The 12831-nt window shown below is 36.0% G+C and overlaps 2 protein-coding genes and 1 pseudogene across 3 annotated transcripts in view; 1 reads left to right on the top strand and 2 right to left on the bottom strand.

Annotated features, from left to right (window-relative positions):
- Nucleotides 1-1679, top strand: part of LOC132306217 (beta-galactosidase 6-like) — a 31951-nt gene extending 30272 nt beyond the window's left edge. For both annotated transcript variants that reach the window (XM_059803542.1, XM_059803548.1), the window contains one exon: nt 1155-1679. In XM_059803542.1, the coding sequence (XP_059659525.1) occupies nt 1155-1265 (111 nt within the window). In that variant the 3' untranslated portion in view covers nt 1266-1679. The remainder of the gene's footprint in view (nt 1-1154) is intronic.
- A 149-nt stretch (nt 1680-1828) lies between these two features.
- On the bottom strand, nt 1829-11545 carry LOC132306233 (uncharacterized). Its single transcript, XM_059803558.1, has 6 exons — nt 11167-11545; nt 9629-9808; nt 8967-9048; nt 8749-8856; nt 8420-8578; nt 1829-2279 (listed from the first exon to the last, which is right to left on the bottom strand). Exons 1-6 carry the CDS (start codon nt 11416-11418, stop codon nt 2083-2085), a joined length of 978 nt encoding a protein of 325 aa, XP_059659541.1. The 5' UTR covers nt 11419-11545; the 3' UTR covers nt 1829-2082.
- LOC132306243 (disease resistance protein RPM1-like) lies at nt 2286-6104 on the bottom strand (annotated as a pseudogene).
- Nucleotides 11546-12831: the final 1286 nt, after the last annotated feature.

Here is a 12831-nt window from a genome sequence, read left to right as displayed (position 1 = left end):
AGATAGCCAGAAGCAGCACAATGTTCTTGCTTTGTGAACCCTCCCACCCATATAAAATCATTATCTTCACACCCTATTTACTTGGTAACTCTTCCATAAAATTCTATTCTTATATTGAATGTCGTAACCTCGTACTTGTTAAAGCCATTTTCATAGTCTAATGTTCGAATGATGGTGTCCTTGGGCTCTATTTCGAGGTTGGTGTCAGAAGATTTGCCCCATCTCACTTGATTATACTAGTGGGTATCCTTTAAACCATTTCAAATGAAGTTTATTCCGAGCTCTCATCTTCATTGCCATCAGGCAGCCATAGGCAAAGGTACAATCGGTTCCAATTACTGTTACCCCAAGCCTTCAGCCAAGTTTCATATTTTCACCTCCTTAGCTCCTATGACTCTGCAATTGCTTAGACTGAGATATAAAACATCTAAAACACTTTTTGCACTGAAGAGATAAAAATTGCACACGCGACACCGTGGTCAATATGTTTATGGCATCTGTGGGTTGGAATGTGAAATACTCAACTCTGCAGCAGTAATCTGAATTCAAAGAAAAGTTCCCGTCTTCTGATAGTATAAATGGAAGAATAATTTTCCAGTTTGGAGGGGATTGTTATGAGATAATAGATCTTGCAAAAGCTTTAGATGATAAGATGGTTTCGATAAATTTGTTCAACGGAATCAGATCACTTGTTTGTAGGATATCCAAGTAGGTCTCCCATCCTGGTTGCACCCCTATATGCACACCACAAATGACGCCCTAAATCATTTGCCTTATTTCACACTTAATCCATGTTTCTTTACCAAACTGCTATCCGAAACTTTGGGGGCCTAGCTGATTGTAGCTGGAAACCACACCGTATGGTTAAATTTAAACTTTTAAAATTCTTATTGCAGACATATTGTATGTATGCTCTTTTAAAGACAATAGAATTTTTTTTTACCTCAAAAAGTTTTTTGTTTTATTTTTTCCCATTGGCAAGCAAGAATATGCTGCACCTTAGATGTCTCTGTTGGTCTAATCTTAAACATGCTTGCCCAGATTTTTATTTTTTCCCCTTTTCATTTTTAAATTTCCGACCTTTTTCTCATTGTGATCTCTTGTCAATTTGTTGATATACTAGGACTAATTCACATGTCTGAATGACACTGCAGGATTGCCTTGGTCAGCAACATTGTTCAATCCCTGTCTCTACACAGAACCTTGGGGACCCATGTCCTGGAACGCCGAAAAGCTTGGCTATTGAAGCTCTCTGTAGTGCTTGAACTACCCTGATTGAAGAATTCAGCATAATGAGTTGTGATTGTAGCCTACTGTTATCTTTCGAAAAGTATGTTAGCTGTGATGCCATTTGTGGTGTTAGTTGAAATAAGCTTACTAAGCCAGCTAGCACTGCTTACTCTATCTTCAACTTCAAATGATAAAATATGGTAAAATTGATGTCCCATCATTTAAAGAACTACACTCTTTATACATGTCTTCCAAGTATAAGATTGCACCGTGGCAGTGATTAGGGATAAAACTTCTTGGAAGTGAATTTGATTTTTGCTTAGTTTTGGGGGCTTTTTGTATTGTACAAGATCAAATTCCCTAGTTGAATGAACACCTGTTCGTGAGTTCAGCATGGAGGAGAAGACGATTGATGATGAAAAATTAAAGAAAACAGATTGGACGTTAAACTGTATTGAAAAATACTCCTCTTGATGCAGGTACTACTCCATTGTAGGTGCTCATTAGCATACACCAGAGCTAAATTATTCATGTTATAGATTTTCATCATCATATGACCATAAATTTAATTGTTGGTGCAGTTGCAAGTATTAGAGACTTTTAATTTACAAAGTGGAACTCACTTGACATAGTTTTCATTACCAGAATGTAGGTGGACAAAGAGAGTTCGATGGATTATTCGAACAGTATTCTGATAAAAACAGGTGCTTTTTGTTCACCAAATATAACACACTAAAGGATATGAGCATTGACTTACAAGCCAAAACTGGACACAGAATAGAACCTGTTCTTGAACACGACATGCTCGTCAGAGGAATTAAATCCTTTCATTCACCGAGATAATTCATCAAATCATGGAAGGAGGAGTATCTTTCCAATATGCTTGCTGCTTTCCATGATTCGGTGACCCTCTGCTGCTTCAGATAATGGAAGACAGTTATACACTACGGGTTTCACCTTGCCTGCAACGATTGCAGGCCAGACATTCTTCTCCACCTCACTCACGATCAGAGCTTTGTTTTCTTTGCTTCTGTTTCGCAAGCCAGCCGCTGCACACAAATAATTTTGGATTGATATAGAACTACACACATGATACCACATTCAACTTACGGCAATAAATCTCTGCCAGATGAAAAATAAAATAAGTTGCCTATAAAAAAGAGGATGTCAATAATCCAAACAAATAATCCACTTTTCTAGGGAATATTATTCTATGCGCAATTGCTCATATGGCCAAAGGAGGCTTTTGTTCATGATTGACAGTTTGTATAGCAGAACGGTGAGATTTCATGGAAAAGAAACTCGAATCTTAATACTAAAAATTATAAATTGAATGTTGGGGGGGACAATTTGCAGACGGTCCTGAAAATTCAACAAAAACCAAAAATAGAAACTGTGATGATACAAACACAATGTGAAGCAGATTTGCCTAAACGAAGTAAAACGGTTGGTACCCAAAAAAAAAAAAAAGCTGATAACCAGAAATTAGAAATATAAAAAGTAGTAGGAAGAAAGAAAAACGGAATACGACTCTCACCTGTGATTCAGATCTATCACTCCAGTTTTTACCATGTATAATACAATCCTTTATCCTTGAATCAGTACTTGATAGATGGAATATGCTTAACGATGTGATACTCTTGGCCTTCCTCTCCTCTCATTCTTTCTACAAATTCTGTTGGCTTATCATAGAACCCGAGTTTTCTGATTTAATGCCGGACAGCACCTCCTTCAATTGCAAGCTACGCCCAATGTTTAGCTCTTCAAGGAGTGGCAACGCTCCTTCCTCTATTATCAATGAATTCAACTCCTGCAACTCATAGAGATATAACTCCTTAAGTTTCTAAAACTCATGTGCCCCAAAATACATTCTCTCACTATCATATCCCCTTACGGAGAGTCAGCAATAACAGATTAGGCAAGTCTTACAGGGCTTTTATCGGATCATCACTTAATCCTGAATAAGTTAGACCTAATCTAACAAGATTTTGAAGTTTAGGGATCCAATCTGGCAACTTCCCTATACGCCCATGCAAGAAGAGACGTTGCAGACACTGAGATGGAGATGTCATGCATTGTAAATCCAGGATCTCGTCTTCGCTTACTGCCACGACTCTAAGATAAGTAAGGTGTTTCATTTTCTCAATGGAGTCGATGAGAGCCCTCCCATTTTCTCTTCTGAACTTTGTGATACCCAACTTTCTCGACTCCCTCAAATTTTCCAGCTCTCTAATTATTTGGTCAAACCCTTCATGACTTGCCTCCACATAACGTAGTTTCTGCAGTTCCTTTCAATGCCCAACTCTTTCTTGCATTTTCACTTCTCTTGTCAAATTAATAGTTCTATCAACATTGTAGTTAACGTCGTAGGCCAAAAGGTGTCGCAGCTTATGTAACTTACTAATTTCACAGGGTAGCTCGTCCACGAGAGAGTATTTCACATCTAAAGTCTGCAAGTTGTATAGTTTGCCTATGGACTCTGGAAGGTTCTTCACTTCTGTATTCCTCACAATTAAGTACCTCAAGTGGAATAATTTTCCAACCTCTTCAGCGAGATTATCGAGAGGAGCACTAATAACTTGAATTTTGCAAACAACGTACCTAAAAATGGCTTTGGCAACTCGTCGTCCATTTTAAAAATAAGACATGAACAAATTCGGAGATTACCGATGGTTTCTAAAACATTATAAACATGGTTATGGAATGAAAGTCGCTGAGGTTGTCCATCAAAACTTGAGTCATCTTCCACAACTTGACAAAAACTCAACTCCTTGGATTTTGAAACGATGAGCTCACGGATCAAGCCATGATCTTGACAAGTATGAGTTTTTTATTCATCATATTTTAGTTCACTCACTTGAACCAAACTTCTGCGAATTTGCTCGGCAACCTCTTCCAAAGTTTTTTCTTTTCCTGGTTTTACAAACCCCTCAACTATCCACAACCGAATCAATCTTCCACGACGAATAGAGAAGTCTTCCGGTATTATACTCGAGTACAAAAAACAAGATTTGAGGTAGTAAGGAAGATCATGGTAACTGAGCAATATGACTTTTGTGATACCTGTAAGATGGGGACTCATTTGTAACTCAAAACCGAGGCTATTGTCCGCCTTTTCCCATTCGGATACAATCTTGTCTTTTGTTAATAACAATCCACCTATTGCCACAATTGCAAGTGGTAATCCTTCACACTTGCCAACAATTTTAAGAGAAACTTCCTTCAATTTTGATGGACATTGACCCCCAAAGTCTAATTAAAAGAGTTCCCAAGCCTTGTCTTCAGAGAAATGCTCAAGTTGGTGGACGTAATCAAATGGAGATTCTTTGCAAGAAGCAGTGACATCATCATTTCGAGTGGTGATGATTATTCGACTGCATTTGTTGTTCTTTGGTAAAGCATGTTTTATGAATCTCCAAAAGTCTATTCCCTATACATCATCAAAAACGACCACATAACTCTTCACTTATAGATATTCCTTTAACTTTTCAATGAGTGAAACTTCTTCCATTGTATCAATTCCCTCAGGAACAAACTCCTTTGTTGATCCGTACATCTGTTTGATCATTGTTCTTAGAAGCTCCTCCATCTTGTAGGATTGAGAGACAGGGATCCAAGCATGAAAATCAAAGTGTCTAGTCACTCTTGGGTTGTCATAAACTTTCTTGGCAACAGTGGTCTTCCCGGATCCACCCATGCGAACGAGAGAAATCACTGCACGCATTGCTTGTTCTGCCAATAGCTTACTTGCTTATCAATTCTTCTTTGAGAGATTCAATGCCTACAACTTCATCTTCAACAATGAAAAGAGAAGCCACTCATGGGTCATGCCACAACCTAAGAGTGACTAGACACTTGATTGCCATGCTTGGATTACCACTTGCAGTTGTGGCAATAGGTGGATTGTTATCAACAAAAGACAAGATTGTATCCGAATGGGAAAAGGCTTACAATAGCCTCGGTTTTGAGTTACAAATGAGTCTCCATCTTACAAGTATCACAAAAGTCATGTTGCTCAGTTACCTTGATCTTCCTTACTACCTCAAATCTTGTTTTTTGTACTTGAGTACAATACCGGAAGACTTCTCTATTCGTCATGGAAGATTGATTCGGTTGTGGATAGCTGAGGGGTTTGTAAAACCAGGAAAAGGAAAAACTTTGGAAGAGGTTGCAGAAGAATACCTGGCCGAGCTAATTCGCAGAAGTTTGGTTCAAGTGAGTGAACTAAAATATGATGAATCAAAAATTCATACTTGTCGAGTTCATGACTTGATCCGTGAGCTCATCGTTTCAAAATCCGAGGAATTGAGTTTTTGTCAAGTTGTGGAAGATGACTCAAGTTTTGATGGACAACCTCAGCGACTTTCATTCCATAACCATGTTTATAATGTTTTAGAAACCATCGGTAAGCTCCGAATTTGTTTGTGTTTTATTTTTAAAGTGGACGATGAGTTGCCAAAGCCATTTTTAGGTACGTTGTTTGCAAAATTCAATCTACTGAAGGTGTTAGATCTTGAAGGTGCTCCTCTCAATAATCTTCCTGAAGAGGTTGGAAAGTTATTCCACTTAAGGTACTTAAGTGTGAGGAATACAAAAGTGAAGAACCTTCCAAAGTCCATAGGCAAACTATACAACTTGCAGACTTTAGATGTGAAGAACTCTCTTGTGGACGAGCTACCCTATGAAATTAGTAAGTTACATAAGCTGCGACACCTTTTGGCCTACAATGTTAACTACAATGTTGATAGCACTATTGATTTGACAAGAGTAGTGAAAGTGCAAGAAGGAATTGGGCATTTAAAGGAACTGCAAAAACTACGTTATGTGGAGGCAAGTCATGAAGGGTTTAACCAAATAATTAGAGAGCTAGAAATTTTGAGGGGGTTGAAAAAGTTAGGTACCACAAAGTTCAGAAGAGAAAATAGGAGGGCTCCCATCGACTCCATTGAGAAAATGAAACACCTTACTTATCTTAGAGTCGTTGTAGTAAGCGAAGATGAGATCCTAGATTTACAATGCATGACATCTCCACCTCAGTGTCTGCAACGTCTCTTCTTGCATGGGCGTTTAGGGAAGTTGCCGGATTGGATCCCTAAACTTCAAAATCAAGTCAGATTAGGTCTAACTTATTCAGGATTAAGTGATGATCCGATAAAAGCCTGCAAGAATTGCCTAATCTATTATTGCTGACTCTCCGTAAGGGATATGATGGTGAGAGAATGTATTTTGGGGCACATGGATTTCAGAAACTTAAGGAGTTATATCTCTATGAGTTGCAGGAGTTGAATTCATTGATAATAGAGGAAGGAATGTTGCCACTCCTTGAAGAGCTAAACATTGGGCCTAGCCTGCAATTGAAGGAGGTGCCGTCTGGCATTCAACACCTCAAAAAAATCAGAAAACTCAGGTTCTATGATGTGCCAACAGAATTCGTAGAAAGAATGAGAGGAGAGGAAGGCCAAGACTATCACATCGTTAAGCATATACCATCTATCAAGTACTGGATCAAGGATAAAGGATTGTATTATACATGGTACAAACTGGAGTGATAGATCCGAAGGACCTTCAAATTTACATTTAACTCATCTATCAGTAAGAAATCGGGTTAACAGGAAGCAGAATTTTTTTTTAGGCAATAAGAATATCAGACACTCCTCTTTTAATTATCATATTCTCCTGACTGCCTTACAAATTTACAATATATTATCCTTCTACAAATATCATTGTACAGCATGGCAGAGCAGCCAACTTTAAAGTTTCCCTTATTAATAGAGAGAGGGGCGCTATCTTACTAATATACTAGAAAGTATATGGGATTCTACCATGTTCTTACAATCTAAAGATCTCAAAATTGAAGAATGAGCTCTTTCCCTCAACTCTCTCTAAAGGGATGCAAACACTTACCTTGCTAGGGGATGGGATTCATTCATTTGAATCATTGCCAAAACTTCAAAAAAGCAACATTCTTAATGTCCCTAATGCTGCTGTGCAGTATCAAGCATCTAGTTTACCCACAATGGAGAAGCTGCCTCACCAAGCAGCAACCATGGGTCACAACTCGTAACACACTCTTCACATAACAAATCCACTTTAAAGTTGACTAACTATATTGGCCAATTGTTGCAATTTTTATGGGATACCATAACTGCATAATGTTTCAATGTCTCAATAGCATCATTCTCTACAGCTTTGAATGAGGCTTCATATATGAAACACAGGAACAATCTAACTAGAAAGTCATTCAAAATTCGATCAAAGAACCAGCATTTATTGAAAAAGCAGTTGAGTCAATTCCAAAAGTAACCAGGTTTTAAGTTACTATAATTGACCGGCAAAATTTTTTCAAAAGAGATTGTGATGTCCTTCTATGGGATTGTGGGTCTCTTTTTTAGCTCCTACTTGAGTTGCACAATTTTGTGAAATGCTTGTAGTGTTTATGGTAGAAAAGAAGGAATAGTACGTATTTTTCGTTGGGGAATTGCTGAAAAAGAAAAAAATTGTATCTTCCTCTGTTCTTTATAAAAGATTTTTGTAGTCCAAAATTCAATCTGTCAGATAGAAGTTAAGTTATAGAGGGACCAACAGGCCAATGGCCTAGCGGTACCAGGCCCCTACTTTTCAAAGAGAGGTCAGGGTTCGAGCCTCAGTGGAGGCATGTGTGTGTGAGTACCAACTAAGAAAAAAAAAAAAAAAGAAGAAGTTATAGAGGGTATTTAGGCCTGTGTTTCCTTTGGAAATCTGAGGCCACAGCCTAAATATTGATTTGCAGGATCAGCATAAATCCAACAGATTAAAATACAATTATGTCGGTCACTAAGTTTTCTGGTGTCAACATTCTACTATGAAGGTTTGGCAGTTTTTACATATCAAAAAGGTTATGATATATATACATATTACAGACCAAGACAGAATACAAGATGTCAGGTGGTGCCCATGCATGCGTGAATGTTCATAAATCTAATTGCTTTTGTTAAGAATAGAGACAAGACCCTGGGCGTTACACATACAAGCATTCTTGGAAATTTCATGTGACAACCAAATTGATTCTCCTTTCTCACTTTATTTATCACATATAGTTACCTTGTATGGCAAAAAATAATTTCAGCATCTTGGATGAGTATATTATATTGTTTAAATTGGAAATTCTACAGAACTAAAGCCCTGTATGAACAAAGGTTTATGTAAATACCTTGCACTGTGAGTCGCCTTGCAAGCATGCCTCCAAGGTTTACTTCTGTTGTTGTTCCACCCATAAAGCCAATAATAAAAAGCCTCCCATCAACATTTAGGATGTCAAGGTTTCGCTGAAAGTAGGGTCCCCCAACATTATCGAGTATAAAATCAACACCTATTGAACATTTTGAAATTAGATTTTCTCAATCTGAATTCATGTGATGAGAAAGGTGTAGTGTATCTTTTTTAAGTGACAAAGAAGCAAAAAAAAAAAAAAATGTTAGAGCAGCTTCCAACTAAAATCAAAACATTAAAGTATAAAATTGTACGCTAGAGAGAATAAACCTTTTCCTCCAGTTTCTTCCTTCACACGAGCAACAAAATCTTCCGTCTTGTAGTTGATGCAGACATCAGCTCCAAGGTCCTTGCAAAAAGCTATTTTTTCCTCATTTCCTGATTAATAAAATTATCAAAAATATATGATTATGAAAAAAATGGAATATGAACTGATTTCCAATATCAAACATGTCTTAAAATAACAAAATAAGATTATGATACTTGACCTGCTGTGATAAATACTTTGGCTCCTTGGTATTTAGCTATCTGAATTGCAAATGTGCCGATTCCACTAGAACCCCCATGTATCTGAAATTTTATGAGTCCTCATTTAATAGTTTCAGAAGGAACATCTTAAGATTTTTACAACAATGGTTATGTTTTATGGAAAGAAGAAAGCAGAAGAGCACCACGATGAGATTCTCAATATAAACAAATAACTTCATTACTCCAACTTAACACGATAGAATATCAATCTGTGGTCCCTTTTGAACAATTTAACATAATTATTATATGTCTTTCATCTTCCTCATTCCCATTTTTTAAAATCAGAAGTGGCAACACAGGATGCGATACACTCAATGAGAATGATCTTATCTTTTCTAGAGTTTCTTAGAAAATACATGGCAGTTGGTGAATTAGATAAACCTGAATTTGAAAATAATGAGATGGTTGAAAAGAATGCAAATTTTTTTTATGTCCCGACATCTATTGCGTTTCAGATGGTCTCAATGGCACTACAATATAAACTTACACAGACCTTATTTAAATATCAACACTGCACTAGTATGAAGTAAAATTCAGTAGTTTCACAAAATTTGCAATTGCAACATTATTAAATGGTAGACAATCATGTTTCTATTAGAAAGAGAATAGGCTCATAAGCTACCAGGAGCGTTTCCCCTGCGGATAGATGACTCATCATGAAGACAGTTGACCAGACAGTGCATGCCACCTCAGGAAAACTAGCAGCATCTTTCAGAGAAATACCAGGTGGAATAGGAAGCACATGTCCAGCAGGAACAGCTACTTTCTCAGCATACCCTCCTCCACTAAGAAGAGCACATACCTGTTCCAACAAATTTTCATATTATTGCACAGTTAACATATATGCTCCAAGAAATTCCTGGAAATAATACGCTAAAAGAACTAGAAGGTCAGAAACAAGTAAAGTAGCATGAAACCTTTGGTAGGCAAAAACAGACTGACCCATAACATTACAAAACAGTAATCAAACAAGCTGGCCAAAGTCATTATGCACTCGACCTTCAGGTCCTTCACTCTCCTAAACCTGTAGCACTCTTTCATAGGTGCATTCAGTTCAAAGCCTCATATCCAGATAATCATCAAATTTCAAATAATACTGTAAGATAGGATATTAAAACCCACCAAATATATATATGCATGTGTATACATATATCTGGATGGAGGGATTCAATGTAAAAAATATTAAAGTTAATAACCTAATATATATTTAATAACATCAACAAGATGAAATCAACATAAAAGCACGACATTTTCTTCTACTAAGTGAAGCACAACTTTCAGCTTATTTAATCAACTACTACCTATATTTTGATTGCAGGGAACTAAATTCGCAACCTGAAAAAACTAAAACTTCTGCCACTCAACTGAAAAAGACAACCATTCCAATTAAAATTCTTCTTAAAGGACGACAACCTTTTTTTCTTCAGATACGAAAAGGCAAAAGGTAACATTAAACACAGACCCAATATCTCATCTTCTTCTTTCCTTTCTCCACAATAAATGTTCACTCACTAGACATAGAGGAAACTACTGTTTATCTGAGTTAATAGCATCAACCCAACTGAACCCAACAAGATCTTGTTCCAATTTTATGGAATAGGCCACGAAAATCCTGTTTGCCACTCCACTAAGTCCAGGCCAAAATTCCAAAATCCATACATATTTTTTTTATATTTTTTTTCCCTGAATAAATTCCATATTAACCACATTAACAATAAAAAAATAAAAAATAAAAAAAGGGGCTCAGCTTCCTCCCGGGTCTGGAGAGGGTTAGATGTATGCAGCCTTACCTCTGCATGCTGCGGAGAGGCTGTTTTCATGATTCAAACCCGCGATCTCCATACTGATCCAAGGCCCACCCCCAACCACATTTACCATAGGTACATGAATTAGAAACATGTCAAAATTCCATTTTTTTTCTCTCTTCCCCTCCAATGTCTTAGCAATCAAATAAAATATAAAATAGCAAACAATAACATTGCATTACATTTTCGCCCAAAATAAATAAATAAACCATAAGAGTTTCAGAGATTCTAATTTTGTTCCAATTTCCACTATACTCAGAGCAACCGAAGACAAACCCAACTATATATATTTGTGTGTGTGTATATATATATATAATTAAGCTACAAATTGTGAGAAAATAAAATTAGGAAATACCTGATCGCCGATTTTCCAACGATTAACATTTTGTCCAACAGCTTCGATTGTTCCTGAACATTCGAGTCCAGGGTACAGACTGGCCCCTTTGGGTGGTGGGTATGAGCCTTTTCGTTGAAGCGTGTCGGCTCTGTTGAGAGCGGTGGCTTCGACTTTGATCAACACTTCGTCTTCTTGAATTTGTGGGTCTTCCACTTCTTGCAGTTGAAGCACTTCGGGGCCGCCGGGACTCGTTATCACTATGGCTTTCATTGTCGCCGGCGATCGGGATGAATTATCCGACAAATGAGTTTATCAGAAGCTTAGACAAGCTCACACGACTCTGGGTTTTCGACTAGAGTGGTGTGTCTATGTACAGTGTATTTGAAGAGGAGTTTGCTAATAGCATGCTTTTGCTTGGTTCGATTTTCGAACAATAATTTTTTATTTTCTAATAAGTGAAAATTTTATCCAAAAATTTAAATAAATAAAAATAATATATTTTATTTTGGTACGTGCTCCTAGAAACAACATGTTTTATTTTGAGTTATAATATATAAAGTCAACTAAATGGTTAACTTCACAAAAAAAGTAAGTGTGAAAATCCAAAACATTCATTTGGTACGTGCTCCCAAAAATTCCATTTCATATGGAGAGATGATATATAAAATCAACAAAACGTTGACTTCACAAAAAGAAATTTTTTTTTTTTTTTTTTCCTTTCTGGAACGGACTCTCATCGACAATAATAGTGTCAAATAAATGATGGTTTCTTTCCACACAAAAAAATAAAAATTTATAATCTTTCAAAAAAAAATAAAAACTTATAATATATTTAACTAACAACTCGAGAAAACTATTTAGTAATAACATTAGGCGGGCATCACATTATCAAAATCTGGACATATTGCATGTAAATGAAGCAATTTAAATCTTGCAGTTTTGGTGTTTGGAATTTTGGTTAAAAGTGGATTAATTCAAAATTTCAATTGTTATGGTATTTAATTCTAGGATTAATTTTATTGACATCTCTTCAGATTTAGTCAAATATCACTCTCAAACATCTTTCAAAAATTAATTATAACTCAATTTTCTGTTACTTTGTCCGTCAAAAAAGTGCAAAATGACAATTTTATCCCTATTTTTCAAATCTATTTTAATACAAAATATCAAAAGCCTGAAATAACCAAATTGCCCTCATTTATTACTCTGTCACCCCCAAAACTCTTCATCTCAATATATATATATATAAAGAATAATTTTTTAAAAAAAAATTCTAAATTTATAATTATAATTTGGTTTTAAAAAATAATTATAATTTGGTTGGTTTTAAAAAATAATTATAAATTTATAATTATAATTTGGTTGTTGTAAATAATGAGATGTATATATATATGTTGTAAAAGTTGATGTGGGGTCCACATATTAAATGTCTTGCACCAATTAGATAAGTTATTTATGTCAGAAGAAAATAAATGTATCTATTTGGCGAGAATTGTGAACAAGTGATAGAGGAAAAGAATAGTAAAGAATATGCATGAATTGTGTTGAGTTCAACAACAAGATGAAATAATAGAAAGCTTGTTTCTCTTCTCGTTCCTTGTCATCTCTTGTGTTTTATATGTTTTGCTCTATATTTGTTTTATATTTACAAATATATATATATAATAATTTTTAATTTATATA

Source organism: Cornus florida, unplaced genomic scaffold, assembly GCF_030987335.1.
Source record: "Cornus florida cultivar Cherokee Brave unplaced genomic scaffold, ASM3098733v1 CherokeeBrave_3.0.0_Hap2_Chr01, whole genome shotgun sequence".
Classification (NCBI taxonomy): Eukaryota; Viridiplantae; Streptophyta; class Magnoliopsida; order Cornales; family Cornaceae; genus Cornus; species Cornus florida.
Note: the sequence above shows the minus strand (reverse complement) of the source record. Positions and strands in the feature narration are given on the sequence as shown.

Excerpts from the sequence above, each read along its gene's own strand:
- LOC132306233 (XM_059803558.1), bottom strand. The coding sequence starts at position 11,418 with ATGAAAGCCATAGTGATAACGAGTCCCGGCGGCCCCGAAGTGCTTCAA. Across the intron at positions 8,857-8,966 it reads CAAAGTATTTATCACAGCAG|GAAATGAGGAAAAAATAGCT; the intron begins GTCAAGTATCAT and ends TTTATTAATCAG. Across the intron at positions 2,280-8,419 it reads AAGGCGACTCACAGTGCAAG|CGGCTGGCTTGCGAAACAGA; the intron begins GTATTTACATAA and ends ATTTGTGTGCAG.